The sequence below is a fragment of the Mizuhopecten yessoensis genome, unplaced genomic scaffold (genome assembly GCF_002113885.1).
Source record: "Mizuhopecten yessoensis strain PY_sf001 unplaced genomic scaffold, ASM211388v2 scaffold11087, whole genome shotgun sequence".
Classification (NCBI taxonomy): domain Eukaryota; kingdom Metazoa; phylum Mollusca; class Bivalvia; order Pectinida; family Pectinidae; genus Mizuhopecten; species Mizuhopecten yessoensis.
Genome location: NW_018408873.1, coordinates 275,713 through 300,778, shown reverse-complemented (window position 1 = coordinate 300,778; position 25,066 = coordinate 275,713). Strand labels below are relative to the sequence as shown.

General features: G+C 35.9%; 2 protein-coding genes across 5 annotated transcripts in view; one reads left to right on the top strand and one right to left on the bottom strand.

Annotated features, from left to right (window-relative positions):
* Positions 1-4,960: 4,960 nt before the first annotated feature.
* On the top strand, positions 4,961-9,795 carry LOC110465534 (60S ribosomal protein L27-like). Its single transcript, XM_021521435.1, has 5 exons — positions 4,961-5,056; positions 6,103-6,188; positions 6,588-6,757; positions 8,768-8,878; positions 9,722-9,795. Exons 2-5 carry the CDS (start codon positions 6,108-6,110, stop codon positions 9,768-9,770), a joined length of 411 nt encoding a protein of 136 aa, XP_021377110.1. The 5' UTR covers positions 4,961-5,056; positions 6,103-6,107; the 3' UTR covers positions 9,771-9,795.
* A 3,189-nt stretch (positions 9,796-12,984) lies between these two features.
* Positions 12,985-25,066, bottom strand: part of LOC110465532 (ATP-citrate synthase-like) — a 78,676-nt gene continuing 66,594 nt past the window's right edge. For all 4 annotated transcript variants that reach the window (XM_021521427.1, XM_021521429.1, XM_021521431.1 and 1 more), the window contains 9 exons: positions 23,837-23,964; positions 23,307-23,400; positions 22,343-22,497; positions 21,316-21,466; positions 20,812-20,955; positions 18,411-18,524; positions 17,769-17,851; positions 17,399-17,475; positions 12,985-16,992 (listed from right to left, as the gene is read on the bottom strand). In XM_021521427.1, the coding sequence (XP_021377102.1) occupies positions 16,874-16,992; positions 17,399-17,475; positions 17,769-17,851; positions 18,411-18,524; positions 20,812-20,955; positions 21,316-21,466; positions 22,343-22,497; positions 23,307-23,400; positions 23,837-23,964 (1,065 nt within the window). In that variant the 3' untranslated portion in view covers positions 12,985-16,873. The remainder of the gene's footprint in view (positions 16,993-17,398; positions 17,476-17,768; positions 17,852-18,410; positions 18,525-20,811; positions 20,956-21,315; positions 21,467-22,342; positions 22,498-23,306; positions 23,401-23,836; positions 23,965-25,066) is intronic.

Below are 25,066 nucleotides of genomic sequence, written 5' to 3'. Positions count from 1 at the left end.
GTATTAGTAGTTATAGCAAAGGGAAGCTTAAAAATCTGATGCCAAGAAAAGTTACTAAAATCAAAGACTCTATTCCATTTCTTCTGTCCTGATGGAACAATGTTATTTTTTACCAGGATACTATAAAAATGTTTGGAACCTTTAAACTTTTTAAAGAATGGTTCTAAGTGTGTAGGAATAAAAGGACATAACAGTCTTAATTTAGGAAAATCTGGATTAGAGTTGAAATGTTTTACTGCAGAAAGAACACTGTGATATTGGAGAAAATTAGTCTGTATTTGATAAGTTTGAGTGAATTCTTGAACTGTATAAAAGGAACCAGAATTATAGTCTTTAATCAGGTCATTTATATTAATAACTCCTTTTTTATACCAATCCTTAATGAAAATTGACCTTCTATCAATAATAATTTTGTCATTTAGCGGTTAGACTTAATGATAAGACTTAGCGGTTAGACTTAGCGGTTAGACTTAGCGATAAGACTTAGCGGTTAGACTTAGCGGTTAGACTTAGCGATTAGACTCAGCAGTTAGACTTAGCGATAAGACTTAGCGGTTAGACTCAGCGGTGAGACTTAGCGGTAAGACTTAGCGGTTAGACTTAGCGGTTAGACTCAGCGGTTAGACTTAGCGATAAGACTTAGCGGTTAGACTTAGCGGTTAGACTTAGCGATAAGACTTAGCGGTTAGACTTAGCGGTTAGACTTAGCGATTAGACTTAGCTATTAAACTTAGTGGTTAGACTTAGCGATTAGACTTAGCGAGTAGACTTAGCGGTTAGACTTAGCGGTTAGACTTAGCGAGTAGACTTAGCTATTAAACTTAGCGGTTAGACTTAGCGATTAGACTTAGCGGTTGTGGCGAACAACTTCTAATAGATTAAAGACATGTCACTGTGTCTATATTTCGTCAGACCTTGCGTTCGGCTAAGTTAGATTCGTACCAAAACAGTAGGAGAGGACACATAGATATGTTTTTATAAGCTATCCTCCTGCTTACCTGGTAATTATAGTTTCGTAGTTTCGAGTATTGTAGCTATGTTGATGTTTCATGATTTATAGTTCGTTCATTCTCACTAACTTATCATGCGCCAATACATATACAGTAAAAGTGGAAAATGAACTTTGCAAATGCAAACATTTTGTTATCTTTTCTCAAAAGAGTAACATGTGTAGGATAATAAACCGAAAGGGATCTGTTTACTATTCACCAGTTTGTGAAAACAGAAATGTCATTGTTAGTAAAACAGATACGTGATCCATTACTTCAAATTTACCACATTCGCGAATCCAAGATAGACTGTGTCATAAAAACAGACATTTCTGCAACAAATTCTAACACGTTTTTCTAATCGTATATGAAAATAGGCATTTGGTCTCGGACGGAAATGATTCAAAAGAGATGTATTAAAAAAATATTTTAGCTTAAATCATTGATATTGAATTAATTAAGTTTTGTTTATGACATAAGTAAACTAAAACTATGAAAGAAAACATAAAATTTAACTAAACTGAAGAAAATGCGAAACTTTTTGTTTCAGAAAAAGTGACGCGACAACGATTATTCGAGTATATTGGCATATATTCATGTACACTTTATGAAATTTACCGACGGTACGTTTTCATTAAATTTTTTGTTTGTTTTTCGAAAACATATCATTGTTGAAACAGTGAACTATAGTTTTGACGTATAGGCTATATTATAGGTGGTAAAAGGATCATGCGACATGATTTTCGGTTAATGGCGCATGATAAGTGAGAATGGGCCAGGTGCCATCGTCACGATCTATTAGGAAAATATCATAACATAGTGTCCTTTCTTTGTGTAACTGAATTAAGTGAATGTAAATTATTGTGTATGTTTATACTATGAAATTATAAAAAAAAAATGGTTAGACATGGGTTATTCCGTCTTTGCATATTGCAGAGTTATCTTCTCTTGGGAGCAGGTATTGATTGTTACGTCACTTGTTTGTGAGAGTAACGTCATCAATTTTTGAGAAAACGACGTAATTTTCTCACACAAACAAATGACGTAACAATCAATACCTGCTCCCAAGAGAAGATAACTCTGCCATACGCAAAGACGGAATAAGGCTGTATTGAAGTATGTTGATAAATTTTAAATCCAAGTCCCAGGAAATACGGATATATGTGGCCGCTAAGTAGTATATGTGTTAAATTGAGAGATACATCAAAATATTTTGTTCCTGGGGGAATTTGACTATTTTCCATCCAAGAAAATACAGGAAATGCTGAAATTTCATAAAAATCAATATTTTTTGTAAAATTATAGGATTTTTTCTATTAGCTGGTATATTGCCGTTTGTCGTAATTGATAAAACTTGAAATTGTGACATTTCAGACTAAATATTTGGCTGTTAATTAGGATTATTTTGATATTTAAAGATATATCTGAATAATTTGTTTCTAGTTTTAAATTGCCTTTTTCTACCTAGGGATGGGGTAAATGCTGAAATTTGAGAGAGAAAATAAATCAATATTTTTTCCTAAATACTGGTACACTTTTCCCCCCGAAAACAGCAGATTTATCATATGGTTGTATGGTTGGACATAATGAGTTATCAAAAGCTACAAAAGTAATTTTCTGAGGAGTGTTTGGAAAGAGGTATGGCGGGTTGCTATGCCTATTTCCCCAAAGTTATGTTACGCTAGTGCGCGCATCCAACCGTGCACTGTTATGACGCGTCATCAGGTATTTTTATACAGGTATACGTAGCTATATCGGAATCCTGTGTCTAAGAATAGATTATTGTAAACAGACGAATTTAAGGCCATGGGTATTAATACATGCGTTTAACGATAAAGGCTCAACACAATGCTTATTTCACGGTTTTTTTATATTGATTTATAACAAATTATACGCTTATATGTAATACAAGATCGTGCAATCTATACGAAACAGTTTTGAACGGATTTAATTTTCAACACTACTACCTGTGTTTGGTAAATCGGTAGCATTCAGAATGAGTTCTGAGAAAGTATCCGGTTTCGGGCGATAATCCGCATGTCGCACTAAATAGTAACGAAATTATTACTAACAAAACTGATAAATCANACCTGAGGGAGGATTCGAACCTGCACCGTTTATTTTTTAGTCACAAGTAAACTGCGTTACACATTCGGCTACATAGAACATATAGATATTGGCAATTACAAACTGATTTAACCCTAGAAACACCTGTCGCAGTTTAGAGAAACTTGATCAACTCTGTTTTTCATTATTTGAGCACTTTCCCAAAGGAGGACCACTTTTCCGTAATACGATTTGTTTTTGCATATTACATCACGGTCACAAAAAGTTTATTCAAAAGTTGGTCCTCAGATGGGAAAGTGTTGAAAGTATTTTTTTAAGTCCGGGAAACCCCATCACTTTCATAGATATAGTGTATATGGCTATATTTGCAGTATCATATTAGCAATACCTAATTTCTCAGCAGTTTAAAAATTCATATTCAATTGGTTCTATATCTTTTGTATGCATTTTTGATACCCGAAATGTTTTATTCCCTAATTTGTTTTCCCGTTTTCATCAATGCCGACTTAGGGAAATATGGGCAGTTTTCCGCCATACCTCTTTGAATTATTCAAAAGTCTGTGTTTTTTGCATCTGATGCAAACCCTTGTATTCTTATATAACTTGAAATCATGACAGTTTAGCTAATTTCAGACTGAATATTTATCTGTTAAGTATAAAGTAGTGTTAAGTATGTAGATGTATCAAAATAGTTTAATCCTGGATGAGTTTGACTCGAACCAAAGAAATATATTAGATACATATAACAGTGGCGTAGCAAACCATTTACACTTACATAGATTGAAAAAGTTGTAACAGGCCCTATAAGCAATCTCTCGTGTTCTGGAAACACCTTATTTTTATATATGATTCAGTTGAACAAGTTAAAATTTCAATTGCTAATAATAAGACTAAAAGGTCAACAAAGAAAGATCTGGAAACAACACGGTCAAATCATTCAGTCAGACCAGGGAAGTACACATCCCTGGTCAGATTATAGTTTTCAAACTTTTTATTTTATTTTATTTTCCTTTTTATGATTGATATATATATATTTAATCCAATTAAAAAGAATGTCCTCAGTGTTTTATGTTTGTTGATAAAGAGTCACGCAAATGACGTGTTTGGGCGAAATATATGGTTCTTGGTAAACCCCAATGATTTAGGAGGAGTAGGTAATAGTATTGGACAAATTTTAGTTCATTCTATAGAACATTCTGAATATTTCAACACGTAGGCCTATATAACGGTTAACGGAAAATATAATGTATAAAGGGAAATTATATTGTTCGTTAACCGTTATATAGGCCTACGTGTTGAAATATTCAGAATTTTCTATAGAATTAACTAAAATGTGTCCAATACTATTACTAATACTATGTTTTTCGAGTTATGTATAAAGGGAAATAACTCGAAAAACATGTCGCAACTGATTTACAACGAATCGAACGGTCCGTCGGAATAATGAACACCAAACAACAGGCTAGGCCCTATATTAGTGTAAAATAGATGAATAATAAGGAATATTATCAAAAAGATGTCTTTGTTGGCTAGTACTTGGTCGTAAAAGGAATTATTGGGTAGTATTTGGTCATATTTGGCAATATAATAGGACCGTATTTACGGTAAATTGGTGACGTATTTTGCACCAAATTCATGTTTTTGGATAAAAATACAATACATGGAAATACATTACTATGTTTTATTGGATATTTCGCCGTATCAGAGTAGTATTGGGTACAGTATGTTGTAGTATTGGGTAGTATTGGGTGGTATTCACGGTAGATTGTTGACGTATTTTGCACCAAATTCATGATTTTGGATAAAAATACAGTATATGGAAACAAATTACTATGTTTTAGTGGATATTTCGCCGCAACAAAGTAGTATTGGGTACAGTATGGGGTAGTATTTGGTAATATGTGGTAGTATTGGGTATTTAGGCGCACCGGATTAGACTTTACATAGATGCGCAACTGCAAGAACTACTTCCTTTCTACCACGGCGGCCATTGCTCATAGGCAAGTGCACGAATTGAAAATTCTATCCTCAAGTAATCGCTACCATCACGAAATTAAATACAATTTGTTGTAGACCAACGTGTTAGGATTTTATCGAATTTAGTTAAAATAGATTTATTTTCAGTATATTCGGGATGTTATTGCTCATAACGAATCCGAAACACAAAATTTCTTCCATGGTTTAGGTCGGACAACATGACTTGGATGTAAATAACGTGCAATGTCCACCGTATGCTTTTCCCCGACAAATGCTTATAGTTCGGCATTTATCTTCCCTAGTAAATACTCGATAACACGAAGTTTTGACAGACTTTTTCCTGCTGAAACAACCCGAGCAACCATTCAAAAATGACCAGACCCTACGTTGACATATTAAATAGACGAGACTAATATGTCGTGGTAGACTATTCAATTAAATACATCTTGATCTGCTTTTATCCGGTACTCGCTGACATTTGTTGCTAAACTTTTTTTTATCATGTCCTTGTTTAATACTATGGTCGGTAAATAAGTTTTAAAACCAACCGGTAATAGAGAAATAGATTATTCGGCGATCGTGATTCTCGTAATATTGAATTTTTCCATAATCTTGCAAATACAAGTTCGAGTACTTGTTTTTTTAGCTTCCTTCGTTTGATTTTACGTAGTTTTAGGCCATGTGGTCCGAATTGCATGTGATTATGTCGATTGGTCCATTTTTCATTTAAAAGTTTATAAAACATTGGGTACAATACAGCAACCACTTTAAATCCATTCATATATCAATGTGCAAGACTATCGGAAATGGTTGATCATATATATTTATAGATACAGATTAACAACACTTCAGACAAGGTTTGGTTTGTCGTTTGGTGTTAAGTTTTACAGTAAAACTTGTTTGGCCTGATCAGAAAACCATTCAGTCTGGGAGACATCACAGGATATGACTTAAAGTCAGGTGTATGTTTAACTGTTTTATCACAATACCTTCTTAAGATTCTTATTAACAAATGATAGAAATCATGATACAAATAACATCTTAAAGTTTTGTTTGTTTTTGACTACAGCAGCCATGGGCAAGTTCATGAAGCAAGGGAAGGTGGTGCTGATCTTGAACGGAAGGTTTGCTGGCCGTAAAGCTGTCATTGTCAAGGTATCTTAATAAGAAACATGAACCTCTTTTCTGATATACAAGTATCCTGAACAAAAGTCACCTGAGTGGTGACTGATGTAATATATAAGAGACATGTATACTTCTGTTGTAAAAATAAATAAGTAGCAAACCAATTCCGTCAAAGTAAACATTGGTAAATTTTGATGAAATGGGTGAGATTTGGCACCAGAAATACACATGCCCCCACCAAAACACACTCAGTCCCGTGTTTCTAGTAACTTTGTAAAAGACCAAGTTTATGCCGTTTTCCCAATAATACACATGCAATTTAAAGCAAGCAATTATGCACATCTTGTGTAGTTGATGTTGTAAATATATTGTATAATATTACCAAAGATGAAATACTACCTTGAAGTGACTCTTTAAATTTCCTTATAGAACTATGACGATGGAACATCAGAGAAGGGCTATGGTCATGCGCTAGTCGCTGGCATTGACCGATACCCACGTAAGGTAACCCGTGACATGGGCAAGAAGAAGACCAAGGACAGGTCCAAGATGAAGACCTTCATGAGAGTGTACAACTACAACCATCTTATGCCCACAAGGTATTGGGATCCTATCAAACAGCATTAACCCTTTTGTATATGAAGACCCAGAAACTGTCCTTGTATGTCTAACCATCTAACTTACTGTTTTCATCATGTAGAGTATCAAATAGGATGGCGGCATGTTGAATAATACTGGTCCTGGTTTTGCTAGCTCTTGAATAACATCCATCCTCGATATTCCAGGGGTTACGCTCACTTTCGCTCTCTGCACCCCTTGCCTATGTCGTAGCAAAAATGAAGGCTCTGTGTACACCACTTTGAGGATGAGAGGAGAAGACAAGTTTGATCCTTTGATGTTCATCAAAAGAATCTCTGGCTTGCGTAACTGTAAAATTGACTGACTACTAAGTTTTGTCGCTCCTCTCTAATCTTCGAATTAAAGGACGGGTATCAATGTAGGGGTTGGTCAGTTTTTTTTTTTTTACCGAAGACCAATCAAATTGAAAGCCGTGTGCCTTCAATTTTGCTCTGACATATTCCAGGGGACGAATTAGATCTTGTTTGGGCCAGGGGTGTAAGAATCCACTAGCCCGACGCCAGATACCATATTTTCAGTGTGGGCTATTGAAATTTAAGAGCCTGGGGCTAGTGACATTTTTTCGCATGTCATCACTAACAAAAATGCTTATGTTCTTTTCTATCATCATAAAGGTAAACAATTCACATTTTAAACCTGTAAATTCCACGTAATTTTCACGACAAGTATCTATCAGAACACAAGTCATTCTCGCCGTAATGTATTGATGATGCAAGTGGTTCAATTTCTGTTGTCTTCGCATGTGTGTTATGTGTGAAAGTCGGCAATATTCACAACTAAAATGACCATAGCTGTTGATGGGTCGAAACAATACTAAACCGAACCAAACCAGCAAGTCTGCCATGTTTGTTTTGATGTGTTCTAACAGTGAAACCGGACTCCAGACTGATTTTCTGGAATAAAATAACTGTGACCTCGTCCTCGGTGTCAAAAGATCAAATAAATCCTAAAAAGAACTAGCAGATATTCTGATGAAACTTGAAGTATATCTGCACCACCCACACAGGTGTAATTGCAAACTTTGCAGTAAAATTTCTCTGGGCTCTAAATTTTAAACCATAGAAAATATTTTGATTACACTTAAAAGTTTACCTGCATTACTCACAAAATGTTTGCAGTGCTATGTTATTAGGTCACATTTAGCTTCTGGCTTCAAGGTCAAAATATGTGTAAAATTTAAGTTGAATCTTTGTCTGGATGTAAATTAGAATGATATGAAATGTGCCTGAATCACCGACAGGTGTGCAGTGCTCTGTATTAGAGTCACTGTGATGTTCACTTCTAGGTCAAAGGTCGGATAAGTACTAGGAAAGTGAGCATATTTGCCTGGTTTTGCTGGGAGTCATCGGACATGAACAAAAATAAATCTTGAGTGTTGCATTGGTTTCTTCTATTCGTGTCATTTTTAAGAGCTGATGTACATGTGTTTACAGTTAATCTGAAACTATACAATGTATCAGAAACTATACAATGTATCAGAAACTATACAATGTATCAGAAACTGCATCTCCATGGGCTTGTCTACTTTGACTATGACATCACATTGGCTATGGTTTCCTCTCATACAGATCTTTACATTCATCAGGGCTGCATCTTCAATTTATGATAAAAACTGGTATTTCAGTAAATCTCATGGTCTTCGGTAGATCATCAGCTTTACAGAAATGTAACTTGACAGGTCTGTGTTGGGCATATGACTAATGCAACATGTAGATGCACTTTGGATAAAAATGCATAGAAATCATGCATCTGTAGTTTGACACTAGATACTAAAAATAATCTATCATGGTACAACAAGTCAGTTCATGGCTATAGGTCTGCTTAAAATTTTTAGGGCCATTATTAAAACAGCTTTGAACTAAATATTGCTATAAAACATGGTAATTTTGTATGTTGTAGGATTTATGTATGCCTTAAGTGAAAGTAAAGTTTACACTTAAAATCATATTTGATATTCTATTTTCTTGCAGATACTCCGTTGATGTGAACTTGGACAAAACCTCTGTAAACAAAGATGCTTTCAGGGACCCAGCTCTCAAGCGTAAAGCTAGGCGAGATGTCAAGGCCAAGTTTGAAGAGAGGTAAAGCTAGGCTTTTATAACCCAAAAAAGGATGTGCTTCCTAACAAATATTCTTTTAAATGTTCTAATATCAAATTGTTGGCAGTACTCTTACTGTTATCCATGAAAAAAAATAAGAACCTTAAGAATTTATGACAAAGTACAATATAGTCTAACAAAGATTTAAATAGGCTGTATGCATATGAAGCTGTATTACCAAAAAATTGATGGGTTTTGTAATAAACATTCTTTAAAAGGTTCAAATATCAAATTGTTGGCAGTACTCATACTTGTCCATGTAAGACTATTAGAACCGGCAAGATTGTATGACAAAGTACAAAGTATTCTGACAAAGATTTCAAGAGTATGTGTATGTATGAAGCTGTGTATTGCAATATATGTAGCTATGTATAGTTTGTATTAAAGAATGTTGGCCAGGTAGCCTTCATGATCAGGGTGAATGTTTGTGGTAGGGTTTATTTGATATAGTCATACCTCAATGACCTGTAGTGTTAACCGTCCATTACCTTACTGATTACAGGCAAGTCAATATTCATACAGAAACGATTGTAGAGGTAGATCAGACATTTATGGAAGCATATCTAATCAATTTTGACTTCAGAATAATAAAACCATGCTAGATTATTTAATGGACCAGATTTAATTTAACAGGATTAACAGTTTGTAGGATGTGTATTAGGTATTCAATACACTTGCCTGAAATAAAATGCAATGGCCCAAAATGAATATTCTATAAATAGACCATCCCTTTAGTTCCCTGAAAGAAGGTTGATACATAGTTTGAGATGCATTTTCTTCATATTTTGCCACCACCTGAAACATTTTATCTTTTGGTGATTTCAGATACAAGACAGGAAAGAACAGATGGTTTTTCCAGAAGCTGCGGTTCTAAATTAAATAAAAAAAAATGTACAGTACCAGGTTGTTATAGTGATCATTGCTGAACAGGCTTCCTTGGACCACCTGTTACACCTTTCCTAGAGTAATAGAACATAATAGTATTACTGCTGCACCAGGTTTCCTTGGACCACCTGTTACACCTTTCCTAGAGTAATAGAACATAATAGTATTAATGCTGCACCAGACTTCCTTGGACCACCTGTTACACCTTTCCTAGAGTAATAGAACATAATAGTATTACTGCTATGTGGTGTAGACAGATAAATCTCAAATTAAACCAGGGACTTATCTAGCCTTTTTGGGAATTTGCCCCTCACCGAAATTGGGAAAATAAGCTGTGTTTTGTACAGTTTTTGGAAATTTTCAACGAAAACATGTTTGGGAAATTTCGGGTTGAAATTGGGAAGTATCAAGGCCCGAATATTGGCCCCTGACAGGCCCTAGATAAGTTCCTGTATCATGAGGCTTGGTTAGTTTCTTGACTCTCAAAAGTCTTATCCAAGTGGTTGATGTTTATCTCGTCTACACTACAGAGGTGATTTATCTTTTTCCATTTTGAAAAACAAGTTCATTGGTGTGCTTCAGTTGTCTTAATGTTGTAAATAGCAAACATGTGATGGTTATTGTCTCGATACGAAGGCTACATGGAATTTCCACCATAAAAAATATGGATATCCCTGTGAGATCAGAACAACAAAGTTTTAAGAAAACGGATATCCCTGTGAGATGAGAACAACCAATAAGTTTTAAGAAAACATGGATATCCCTGTGAGATGAGAACAACCAAGTAAGTTTTAAGAAAACAGTCTTTTACAGTCGATCTACTTCAGAAATCATATCCAGGCTGTCTGAATGTAAACCAATCGGCCCTATCCTACATATTTAGATGATTATTATGTCTCTCCTTCGAATGAAGGGAGACATTGTATTAGTACTAGTTCTTAAATCGAACTTGTCTGGGCCATAACTTTTAAACCGTTAAAGATATCTTGATGAAACTTTAGGTATGCATGCATCACCCACAGAAGGTGTGCAATGCACTGGAATTAGGTCACTGTGACCTTTACCTCAAGGTCAAATAAGGGCACATTTTCAGTAAATTCTCCGGCCCGTAAATTTCAAACCGTTAGAGATATCTTGATCAAGCTTGAACTATATCTGCATCACCCACAGAAGGTGTGCAGTGCAACAGAATTAGGTCTCGTGCTTCACTATATACAGAGCTAATTTCTCGCACTAAAATCGGATATTATGACCCACTATATACAGAGTTATGGCCTTTTGTTTATTTTTAATACCAATTTTTTTCCATGGCATAACTTCCATTATTTCACCTACATTGACCAAACTTGCTAAAGTTTTAATGTATCTTGGGAAGTAGGAGTGTCGCATTCAAAATTCGGGTCTCGTGCCCCAGTATATAAAGAGATATGGCCCATTGTTAATTTTTAATACCGAAGTTTGTCCATGGCCTACTTGAAGTATACCTGCATCACTCGCAGAAAGTGTGCAGTGCACTGGAATTAGGTTTTGTGTGTCACTATATACAGAGTTATGGCCCTTTGCTTAATTTTAATATCGAAGGAGTGTCACATTCTAAATTCGGGTCTCGTGCCCCACTATATAAAGAGATATGACCCTTTGTTAATTTTTTATACCAGAGTTTTTCTATTGGCTAATAAGGGGAGACATGTTAAACAAAAACAAAATTCTAGTTGCATATGATTAACCAAATATTTTAATTCATGGTTCATAAGAGACTGTCAGGATGAAATTCAAGCACATTTTAACACTACACTTTTTATTACAATTTTCCAAGCTTCCAGAAAAAGAGTGAGATTTTCTGTTTAACAAATCAACATTCGAACAAAAATAGCGCTACAGAGCTAATTCTTATACACCCGTCGATAGACGGTACGCATTATGTTTTCTCACGGGCGGGCGGACACACATTAGTTTCCACTCAATAACTTGAGTAATTTTGAATGGATTCATTTTAAACTTAATAGGAAGGTTCATTACCATGAAAGCTCGGATAAGTTTGATAACCAAAATTATTTGCCAGTTATTTACACAGAAATGGCCCTTTGAAGAATTGCCGAAACAGTTTCCGCTCAATAGCTTCAGTAATTTTAAATGGATTCATTTCAAACTTCATAGGACGGTTCATTGCTATGAAAGCTAGGACAAGTTGGATAACCAAAATTATTCGCTGGTTATTTACGGAGTTATGGCCGTTTGTAGAATTGCCGAAACAGCTTCCGCTCAATAACTTGAGTAATTTTGAATGGATTAATTTCAAATTTCATAGGATGGTTCATTGCTATGAAAGCTCGGACAATTTCAATAACTAAAATTATTTACCAGTTATTTACACAGTTATGGCCCTTTGTAGAATTGCCGAAACAGTTTCTGCTCAATAACTTCAGTAATTTTGAATAGATTCATTTCAAACTCCATAGGAAGGTTCATTTCTATGAAAGCTTGCACAAGTTCGATAACCATTATCCGCCTGCTATTAAGGGGCCCTTTATAGAATTGACCTAACGGTTTCTGCTCAATAACTTAAGGTTTATTACTTTGAAAGCTTGCAATAACCAAAACTATTTGCCAGTTATTTACGGAGTTATGGCCCATTGTAGAATTGGTAGGAAGGTTCATTGCCATGAAAGCTCGGACAAGCTTGATAAGATTTGATGCTTATCTCTCCAAAATCTGATATAAAATCATTAACTGTTTTGGGATTAATTGATATTGGCACAAGAACTTTGAAATGGTCCTTCATAGACAAAACTTTACACAGTACTTCATAGAAAAGAATGTGTCGATTGTCTCCAGAAAATTTTATCATAAAATAGATTAACTCACAACAGGCGAAGGAGCAATACGCTCTACAGCCTATTGCTCCTTCGCCTGTTGTGATTGAATCTATTTTATGATGTTCTCACTTTTACTCAATCCCCTGCATACTTTCAGGTATCCAGATGAGGAGCAACGGACCAAATTATTCCACCATTAAGAAAACCACGACGTTGGCTCTACCCTTGCCTTTCAGAAAATTATAAATAGCTTTCAGTACTTTTCAAGGATGCACAAATACATTTTCCAGTATTAACTTCTTTTTTTTTCATGGCATTATGAATCATGTTCATTGAGTTTAACAAAATATTGTCCTTGTCTCTAGCTATAGATAAAGCAACAACATCCAATTTTCATCCTGATTTTATTGTACAACACCCTCTTTGTATACTACTGTAAAGCACTAAGTACATGAGTGGTTTACAGACAGGAAGTACACAACAAACGTCTCCTGGTGGAGAGACATACAGACAGATCTAGTGATGAATAATATGCAGTCTAGGGCCGTTTCCGTTTAAGCAGTTGGACCACAGTTGTTCGTTTATCAAATAAGGCTGGACCTAGTAATCTGCTTGACGAAGCCTTGCAAGGCCTGCATAAACATTTGCAGGTTCACCAGAATTCATACCCGAAATGGTTACATTTAAAAACAAACATAAAAGAACAGGCCCTAGTTCTTTACAATGACCCCCGATACAGCAAATGCTATATATATTTTCTATCATTTTTGAATTTGTTGTCCAAGTCATCTCCAGAACAGTTAATTGAAGTACAGCAGCTATGATAATGTCTAGTCAGGTAGTAATATTAGTACTAGAAATACAGCACAGCCAAAATGATATATTTTAAATCTAGTTTTGGGAGAATATTTCATATGCCCGTATCAAATTTATTTTTGTTTATATGAAATCATTCTTCCTAATATCCATTATAAGTTCTTGCCAATTCCAGTATACAAACCCCTATGATTGAGATCTTTATATATACCTAGTTCTTTTCAACAATCCTGGATCTACATCTGCAACTGTGACAGCAACTTACAGCTGATTGGGGGTAGCTCTAGCTTTACACCACAGACCCTTCTATAAAGGTTAACGTTCTATATGAATTGATAGTAGGTCATACACGAGAATATACCATTTCTATTGAAAGAAACTTGAAATATAAGTACCTTATAGACATACCTTATAGACATATAAATACTTTTGCATATATATACATATTTTCTACACAAAAATACAAAGGACAAGGTACATGTTATTGGTTAGCTTGATATGTGTCTGAACAACTTATAAAAGTAAGACGACAAAGCTTTGTAAATCACGATTTTGAAATTAAAAGACATCACATCTCTTGACTGTTTATAGTAAACAATTAGTAAGCAGCCAAATAGGATTAATCAATGCACACACCGATCAACTTTAAGAGGCAGCACATGTTCTCACTGTGCTCAGCATTTTATGGTGTCGGTATATATTCAACTGGAATTTACGAAAGTAAAAAGTGGTGTGAAAATGAGACATACCAGTATATATAATTTTTAAGACTTAACTGCTTTATATACTTAAAAATGAGAACATAAGATATGTTTTGATAATTGCACAAAGAATTGTTGCATAACATGATTAAAAAAAAAGTAGAAAAAATAAAAATGTTTAATAATAATAAAAAAGATGAAATAATTCAAGAATGCATGTAATGATAAATGAAAAAAAATATCTATTTTAAAACATTAACATTCTGAATGAAACAGTAAGTATAGGCATCTCCTCGTAACAATTTTGCTCAACCCCCTTTCTTAGCTCAAATAGTCTGATTTTCCTCCCCTTAATATGAACCGACCAATTTTCATCACACCACAAATTGACCTTAGTATAAATGAGATAGTCTATTAATGGTCATTTCTTCATTAATTACAACTGTCCTTGAAACATTATTATGCATTTATCTCACAAATATCCCTAAAGCTAAAACTGAAAATCAGTGTTGAGGTAGAGGAAAACCTTTGTTTTTTTCAGTTTAGGAAATTTCTTAATTATAATTCTTTATAAAAAAAGGCTTAAGTGAAAGAATGCTCTTGAAACCAGGATATGTATGATTTCTTTTCTTAATATCTTTGAAATTTTTTAGATTTTCAGAATAGAAAATACATTTATTTTAAAAATTAAACTTTCAGAATAGATTATAACCTTCTTTTTATCTCGGGTAACTTTTTCACCCAATGTTATTTTGCTGTGAGCTAATTCATTTTTTGTCTAGATCAATCATCCAGTTCAAAAATACTTTGTCTCGATTTTGTGAACTGGTCTTTCTGTTTCACACATTTTACTCCAAGTGTGAGTTGATGTACTGGTTTGTATTCCTAAAAGATATTTTTCTATCCTCAACTCTGAGTGGCATGGGCTATTATTGTTTTTCTGGTGTGGTGAATTTTGCTTATTTTCCTATAAAGAGGCTCTGAAATAGGGAAATGTGTCTTGAGAAACTGGAGATGAAGAGGGAAACACAATGTTTTATTTTCCCATCATTTTATCAATGTAATCCAATACAACACACTGTTATATAGATGAGGTATAATAATACTTAATATCAATGTCTAAATAAATATTAATTTATTAGCACTGTTGAACCACTGAATGGGGTATTAATGATCAAGTAAATATTTCATTATATGAAATACATATTTCAACAACAGCATATTGTCCAGTGCTCCAGATAACATTAAACTTTACTTCTGGTTGAGACGGTGCAGCTTGTCTATCCCCTGGAGTGCAGACAGAAAAGCCAACTTGGCTACACTTAAATGGTGGAATATACACCTGTCTAATTTGGGAAAATGTTGTATGACACAAAATTGTGATATAAGACACTGATTAAATAAGAAAGATGAGAAATAAGTTAAATATATTAAAGACGAAACAAATAATTATACAAATTCTGAATGTTTGAAACAAAACTCTTCAAATGTGGACTTTGTTCACTACATCTTTATAAATACAATACATCATTAACATGTATACGTGGCTGTTGTTATCAGATGCCAACAATCGATTTTTTAAATTAAATTTTAAAGTGGAATTCTGTTCATGCAATAGTTTCATGTATTCGACTGAAAGCTTAACTTTCAAACTGTGATAATTTAAACGAAAACTTTCCTAACATCAGTTTTTAAACATAAACGCGAAACATTCAATGTGTCTTCATTAGCACCAGACATGAAGACTGACCTGACCATATTATATGTCTGCATTCTGATTGGACAAAAAAGGCATGCAATCCGAAATATATCTGATCAAGGTGCAGTAGAAGTTTGTCGGGGCAGAGATAATAATAGTATAAGACAAGCATTTTACTTCCATGAACTTTTTTTTGGAGGGATTAGTTTCTGGATTGTTTTCCCCCTAGATTGTCAGACTAACAAGGGTTCTTCTGTACAGAGGTTAGTTGCCTAGGTAACATTAACAATAACACACACACTTTTACACCAGTTTTACACCATGTTTATAACAAGACAGGTCACATGGTCAGTAACTATTTTCTAATGGTCCAACTAAACACTTAGCATAATACAATTTATGATACCACAAATTAATATTACAATCTGGGTACCAGTCATCAACAGCATTAACAATCACAATATACGTCTCCCACATTATTCATAACCGTTTTTAGAAAACAGAGTGTAACCAAACCCAACAATGATAATATTGTAATTAAATATCCCAACAAAATGCTTTTAGCACAGAATCTTTAAAGTCATTTTCCTAGATCCAATTATTTTCAACACAAAATCTTACTAGCAGCATATAAACTCTTTAGTATCATTTTAGATTTTTTTTTCAAGTGCTCTTTCCTGTGGTTGTTGAAATGCTAAATTATAACAACACTGAATTTTAATATCTATCTCAAAAATCTAAAATCATTTTAAGTGAATAAATGTGCACTGAATTGTGTTATTATAAACAAAGGAAATTGTGCTAAAAGGTGACTGTGATTTATGTAAATCTTTCCCATGATCCTTAAACATTATAGGGGTACAGCCCCTTGTGATTCTCTAACAGAAATCCTCCATTTGAGTGATTGTTCCATTGTAGCTAAACACTGGTGTACACAACCAAGTAGTCCTGTATCATGAAGTACAGTTTGTCTGTAACTTGATGTTGTCAGAGAGAGTTTCCTTCCACATCTTTTGCTGAACAGAATGTTGCGTATTTTCTGTTATTCGTTGTTGGTTCGTTACACGTTTTCTGTGCGATCACCCATCAGTCCCATAGTCTCCGGCATGATGTAGGAGATATCGTCCCAGGGATGGCGGTATAGACCTTGCTTCAATCGTTTCTGGTCCAGGAAGTGACCTGAAATAATAACCATGAGTTAATATCAGTTAGCTGAAACATTAACCCTTTTCATCCCTATGCAACTTTAGTAGACTTTCCCATGCATTGATCTGGATGAGTCCATTATGGTCTACAGTGGTGAAAGGATTAACCAATCAAAATAAATAGCAATTAGTGATATAGAAGGACATTTTTATGTTGCAGTGGAACAACAATGAATATCTTAAAGGAGGTTATGACACTCGTGCTGAATTTCCAAGGGAGTATAAAAGTTGTGACAAATGTTTTGCACAATACCTCTGGACATTTGTTGCACTGCAGTGTACAAACACCATATATTATGACAGTGAGTATGTTACACAATATCTTTTACAATATTTTCTATTTATTTTTCGAAACAATCATTTTATTGACATTAACTTACCAATAAATCCCATGCTGCGCCCTAACACGAACAGTCCATTCAGGGCCCCGATATCTACAAACTCTCTGGCTTCCTCACTGAAACACAACACCAAAGTGGGGAATAAAAACGTTCCGCTTCACTTGAATTAGGAATTAAACTTGAACACAGATTTTGTGTTGTTTGAGCATTAGAACATTTTATAAATACAGGCCTAGTTTCTCACTTCACTCCTTCACCCCTACATACTTAAACTGGACTTGCCCAGTCTTTGATTTGGTAAGGTTCAAATGTGACTTCAAGGGTGAATGGGTTAAGATATGTCACAGTATTATACATTCCTAATTGTTTTTCATCTAATAAATACAAACAATACAACATCAAAACCTACCTAGTGAAACATCCACAGTTTGTCAGTAAGTCTACGAACGCTACCCCAATGAAGCCGTCTACATTCAGGATGAGGTTAGGTTTCTGAAAATAAAAGAAACAAATGATCAAGCCATATTCAGAAAAGCTAGAATCATACTTATAAAAGTCTCCCTATCTTTGAGGTTTTGCTACCTGTACACAATACGGTTTTGGTTGCTCCAAACAGCTATCACATTTGCTGTAATTAGCGCGCAGGGCTAAAAGGGGGGCTTATTACGATAATGTAACAAAGTTTTTGTCAGTTGCTGTAAAGGCAACATAACTGTTGGACACGTTCACAGGGATTGTTTTTCTAAAACACTGAGAAACAGTTTTGTCCTATTCAGGCCTGTCAAGTCTGTTATATACTGTATAACAGGAGAGGGCAAGAAAGGAGAGTGTTTGGGAATTGGTGAGTGAGATTTAGACAGGTGACCAAAAAGGGGAGGGGCACTTTTAATGCTTTGAATACGGTAAGGTGTTATGAAGATGGTGTAAATAGATGATGGAGTCACATTTAAGACATTTAAATCTGATGGACGGTAAAGTCTTATTGAGTGTAAAATAGTGCAGAAAATAAATTTAATGGAATGAAGGTTACAAGAATCTATATAATGCAAACCTTTGATGTTGTGATTTTCTCCACCTCGATGGCGTAGTCTAGAAGAGGCGTGACCGGGAAGTTCTTCTTGGCGTAATCCTTCAGGATCACGACACGCATGTCCGGGTTGTTTATCTGACAAGGGAGATAACTTTATTATCATAACCACCATATCATATCTTACAATATTCTGCTTCATTCTAGAGATGATATGTTTAAGTAGAAATGAACTAAGGCTATATGCTACCTCACAAAGTCTATCTGTGATTAGTGTCAGAGTTGTCTCCTTTAGTTTTTAGCTCACCTGGTACCGCAGCGTCCGTCAATCCATCGTCCATCTGTCAACCTTTCCTTTAAAACGCTACGTCTGGCCCCCCTGGGGGCTGAGGGGCGGGGCCCAATAGGGGAAATATAGCAAATTCTTTAAAATCCTTCTTCTTCTGTAGGAATGAAAGGATTTGGTCCATATTTGGTGTGGAGCATCCTTGGGTAAAGGGGAACCAATTTTGTATAAACGGTGCATGTGGCTCCCCTGGGACCTGAGGGGCGGGGCCCAATAGGGCAAATAGAGGTAAAACCTTTATAATCCTTCCTCTACCATAGGGATGAAGGGATTTTATCCTAATTTAGTCTGGAACATCCTTGGGCGAAAGGGACTCAATTTCGTATAAACAGCGAGTGTGGCCCCAAGTGGGAGGAAGGGAGAAGGGGCCCAATAGGTGAAACATAGCAAATTCTTCAAAATCCTTCTTCTTCTGTAGGAATGACAGGATTTTGTCCAAACTTGGTATGAAGCATCCTTGGGTAAAGGGGAACCAATTTTGTATAAACGGTGTGTCTGACCCCCGTGGAGGCAGAGAGGCGGGCCCAATAGGGGAAATATATGTAAAACCTTTAAAATCCTTCTTCTACCATAGGGATTAAGGGATTTTATCCTCATTTAGTCTGGAGCATTCTTGGGCCAAGGGGACTCAATTTTGTATAATCAGTGGGTGTGGTCTCCAAGGGGGCAAAAGCGCGGGGCCCAATAGGGGAACATAGCAAATTCTTCAAATACCTTCTTCTGTACGAATGACATCTATGACATCAATAATTTGACCCTGCGACATCAATAATTTAACCCTTTGACATCAATAATCTGACCCTGTGACATCAACAATTTGACCCTGTGACATTAATAATGTGACCCTGTGACACTAATAATTTGACCCTGTGACATCAATAATTTGACCCTGTGACACTAACAATTTGACCATGTGACATCAATAGTTTGACCATGTGACATCAATAATTTAACCCTGCGACATCAATAATTTGACCCTGTGACATCAATAATTTAACCCTGTGACACTAACAATTTGACCCTGCGACATCAATAATTTGACCCTGCGACATCAATTATTTGACCCTGTGACATCAATAATTTGACCTTCTGACACTAACAATTTGACCCTGTGACATCAATAATTTGACCCTGCGACATCAATAATTTGACCCTGTGACATCAATAATTTAACCCTGTGACACTAACAATTTGACCCTGCGACATTAATAATTTGACCCTGCGACATCAATAATTTGACCCTGTGACACTAATAATTTGACCCTGCGACATCAATAATTTGACCCTGTGACATCAATAATTTAACCCTGTGACACTAACAATTTGACCCTGCGACATCAATAATTTGACCCTGCGACATCAATTATTTGACCCTGTGACATCAATAATTTGACCTTCTGACACTAACAATTTGACCCTGTGACATCAATAATTTGACCCTGCGACATCAATAATTTGACCCTGTGACATTAATAATTTGACCCTGTGACATCAATAATTTGACCCTGTGACACTAATAATTTGACCCTGCGACATCAATAATTTGACCCTGTGACATCAATAATTTAACCCTGTGACACTAACAATTTGACCCTGCGACATCAATAATTTGACCCTGCGACATCAATAATTTGACCCTGTGACATCAATAATTTGACCCTGTGACACTAATAATTTGACCCTGCGACATCAATAATTTGACCCTGTGACATCAATAATTTAACCCTGTGACACTAACAATTTGACCCTGCGACATCAATAATTTGACCCTGCGACATCAATAATTTGACCCTGTGACATCAATAATTTGACCCTGTGACATCAATAATTTGACCCTGTGACACTAATAATTTGACCCTGTGACATCAATAATTTGACCCTGTTACTAACAACATTCCAATATGAACAACTGCCTTTTCTTTTGACCTTGTGACTACATGTATATAGCTATTATCTCACCAATTGAACCTTTCACCTCTGACATCCTAGTAAAGGATGACCTATGACCTACTAATCAATTTGACCCTATGAGATATGTCCTACTCACTGATTTGAATTTGTGAACTATGGCCTACTTACCGATTTGACCCTGTGACCTATGCCCATGATGAGTTTTCCCTCCTTTCTCATTGAGTTGACGAATTCCATAGGAATCATTTTACTGACGTAGGCGTCGCTGAACTGTTTAGCTGCCGCATCCAAAGCACCGCCAAATCTGTCTCCCTGACAACAAAATACAACAGGTGTTAATGGACAGAAAAAAGTTTTGATGCAAACTACAGTACAACAAAGTTATTTACAAAACCTTGAAATTGATACCCTGAAACTTTCTCTTACAAATTTCGATTAATAAATCATTTTGTCAATACAAAATGTTCAGGTCAGTGAGTTTGTGAGAACTTAACGGAGTCTTTGGTGTTTCACCTCTAGTGGGACAAGGATCCTTTATTGTCTCAAAAACTTTTCCAGGAATATCGAGTACATTTATTTTTCGATACTTTTTTAGCACTGACCTCAATTCCAATTACCAGGGACTTTTTTAACAACAGCCTCTATGAACATGTTACAGTGTTGTAGACTTACAATGGTCAGCAGTCCAGAGGCTAGACAGGACACAAGATCTTTGCCTGCCCTGGCACACACAATGGTGTTGTGGGCTCCGGACACAGCTGGACCGTGGTCAGCAGTCACCATCAGGCACATCTCAATAAACTTTGTCGCATACTTGGGCAGTCTGGCAATGGACAAGTAAATTTTGACCAGACATATAATGCATTCTCAAATGATTAAGTAGAAAAAAGGAATTTAGAACTTATCAATCTAAATATATATATCTATGAGAATCAGATGCCCTGCTCTAAAACTTAAGAACTAAAGAAAGGTCAAAGAGAACAAGGTAAATGAAAAGGTTACAAAAAGTCATTCAACATGCTGTACATATACAGGTGCATTAGTAGGTGATGTTACGTGACCCCAGTCACAGAACTTAATCCATAACAGACCTAAACACAAAAACTTAACCAAGCTCACAGAGGTCAAGGTCAAAAGTGAAGGTCACAAAAAAACAATCTATATGACCCTAGATGCAATACTTAGTCCTAAACTGACCTACAGTTAACATTTAACTGGGTGTACTGGGACCAGGGTAATACCTCACACCACTTTGTTGTGGGGCATAAAAAGTATATTTGTTTTTTGGTCAGATTTTAAAACGAGAAATAATTTTCTTTTTATCTGAAAACCTAATTAATTTGTTCATTGCTTAAGTTGTAGCTTTAAGATGATCAAGTTCATTCAGTTGTATTTTAATAGAGGATCAGCATGTTCCGTAATTGATGGACCGGCTTTCAGGTTTGTCCTTAGTCAAGTGTGAGTAGCCTCCGCATAAGTAAGTTACACAGCAAGCCTTCGACCTGAGCAGACGTTTCCTCAGAGTCGGCGGTCTGCTGTTACTCCAGACCTTCCTGGAGATCCACGTCATCAAGAAGACTACCTAAGGTAATTGTCTCTACACACCAAACCAACTTTAGCATTGAATTATCAAATTGATTATGGAAATAATTCCTGTCACAATAGCCCTATATAACATTTTTTTCAGGAGCTATTTTACCTTCGCTGGAACCAGAGAAGACTGAGGACCCCTCCTATACCCATGTCCTCCTTAAAGATGTCGGTGATAGGTATCCCAGCATACAACAGCTCCTGGCCTCGTTCGTCACAGATACTCGTCATGAAGGAAGCTGGTTTCCTGATCAGACCAAGCTCCTACACAATAAATATACAGACTTCAGTCAGCTACGTCAGGTTATTTGAAGTCTGATTAGTGTAATGACAATGAAAATTCTCATAAACAAGGCATAACAATTTTATTTTTGATTCAATTCTCCAACAGCATTTTTTTAAATCAAAAAGATGATCTGAAACCAAATGAAGTCAACCACAGTGAAATCTGTCTAATCTGACACTTTGTGATTTCTAACAAATTGGTTGGATTGTACAGGATGTCAGTTACAGCAGTTTTATTTGGTAGTTTTTACAAGAAATAGTTTTCAAACTTTAACTGTTGGAATACTCAGATTGGATAAGGTAGGTAGGTTTACTGTATATATACTTTATTTTTGGAAATATGGAAAAAAAATCATTTTGAAAATGAAATTGAACAACTCATAAGTTATGATTGAATAACTAAATCTTTGGGATGTTTTTCTTGAAAAACATTTCATAATATCTGCATTGTGATTTGAAGCAAAAAAATCTTTTAAGTTGTGTAAGTTTGTGCAAATTCACAAAATTCTGTTATCAGTGACAACTAGAACTGTCGCCTATGGGCTAATACCTACCCTGGCCCATGTAAAGTCCATAGGGACAGTAGGAGAGCCTGTTACCAGTAATACCTACCCTGGCCCATGTAAAGTCCATAGGGACAGCAGGAGAGCCTGTTACCAGTAATACCTACCCTGGCCCATGTAAAGTCCATAGGGACAGTGGGAGATGCCTGTTACCAGTAATACCTACCCTGGCCAATGTAAAGTCCATAGGGACAGTGGGAGAGGCCTGTTACCAGTAATACCTACCCTGGCCCATGTAAAGTCCATAGGGACAGTGGGAGGAGCCTGTTCGGGCTGTGGTGTGATGATTCCATCCTCAACAAGACTGTCATACACTTCCCTGTAAGTGGAAAATAATATATGCTTTAGCAAACCTTGCCAGTAAAATAGGGTGAAGAGCTGTACTGAGTTTCACATCAGGTAGTCTTAGGTTACAACTATGAGAATTAGCTAACTCTACTGTATACCTCATAGAGTGAGAACCCTGATGTGTCAGTACTGCTACGTTTTGACATGAGCATTGGTGACCTCAGTGAGCATTGGTGACCTCAGTGAGCATTGGTGACCTCAGTGAGCATTGGTGACCTCACTGAGCATTGCCAGTGAGCATTGGTGAGTATCAGTGGTAGCGAGCAAACATTTACAGATCATCGCATACTCTGCATATAAATTAATTTTGAAATTGAAATGTAAACTGAAAACCTGTGTATTCTGAATGTTCCTGTGGTGTCATTGTAGACAGGTTTTCACTGAAAGATCAGTCCCTGTTTACTCACTGGATGACAGTTCCAAGCTCGTCAAAACTGCGAGGTACGAATGCTCCCACATCCTTCAGGGCTTTGTTCTTAGCGTCGGCTGTCTCGGCCTCGGCATTAGCGCATGCTCCAGCATGGCCAAACTGGACCTATGGGAGGAATCACTAATGTTTGAAATGGTTTCCTTTATTTTCATATTTTAATGAATTTATTCAAACCAAAAAAACTTCAGGAATATATCACAGTCCAACAAAATTTTCATTGATTGACATGATAGCATAGAATTAAAAGTACAAAAAGATTCATAACTAAAAGCAATGTGTTTCATTCTCAAACAGTATTGTCACTGACCTCTCTAGGAATGACATCCATGTATGACTGTCTACTTGGAAATTTTTGCTGCTGTTTAAATTTTTGCTTTTTTTCGCCCCCATAATGAAGACAAATTGTTCATTACAGTGAACATTAGAAAACAACATAATCAAGAGAGTATCTAAATGTGTTGGGTGAAATTTACTTGGGTGCAAATGGAATTTACCGGTGAAGGGCGAAAGTTGGATTGGAAATATTTCCCGGTATACAGTTATCTCATCTTATCTGGGTTATTGTTCCTGTGCCAAAACGAAGGAGACACTTTTCAGAAAAATCTATACTAATTCAACTTTGAGAATATGACTTAAGCTGTACATGTTGTGTCACCCCCTCATCTGTAAATATGTTGTCATGTGACATAACCTGTTGAGTGGATATCAATGTCACATGACATTAACTGTTGCTAAAAACATCATCAGTGGAAAAATCCATCTTGTGACTTAAACTGTTTTATGGATATGTCATATGACCTAAGGAATTGTGTGGCCCTATCATTTGTGCATACTACATCATATGGGCCATGTGAGATTATGCTGTACTGCGGCGTCCGTCGCCCCTCGTCCGTCCATCAACTTTTTCTTTTGAACAACTTCTCCTGAAGAACTTTAGGATCTAGGGTCATGATATTTGGGATGGAGTGCTATAAAGTTTCCTCATTAAAATTAACTTGACCTACTTTCAAGGTCACAGGGGTCAAATATGTTAAAAACTTCAAACAACAATATCTTAAGAACCATTTGGACTAGAGTCATGATACTTGGGTATGTTATGTAGACTAGCAGTGCAAATCTTTTTCTTTATTACAGAAATGAGGTCAAAGGTCAACTTTAAGTGCTAGTCAGGGGTCAAATGTCAACATGGGTTAAAAGCTTTAACAAT

What these genes read in the sequence shown, in the direction of transcription:
- LOC110465534 (XM_021521435.1), top strand. Translation starts at nt 6,108, where the DNA reads ATGGGCAAGTTCATGAAGCAAGGGAAGGTGGTGCTGATCTTGAACGGA. An exon ending in AACCATCTTATGCCCACAAG is followed by an intron (nt 6,758 to 8,767) that starts GTATTGGGATCC and finishes ATTTTCTTGCAG; the next exon opens with ATACTCCGTTGATGTGAACT. An exon ending in AAGGCCAAGTTTGAAGAGAG is followed by an intron (nt 8,879 to 9,721) that starts GTAAAGCTAGGC and finishes TGGTGATTTCAG; the next exon opens with ATACAAGACAGGAAAGAACA.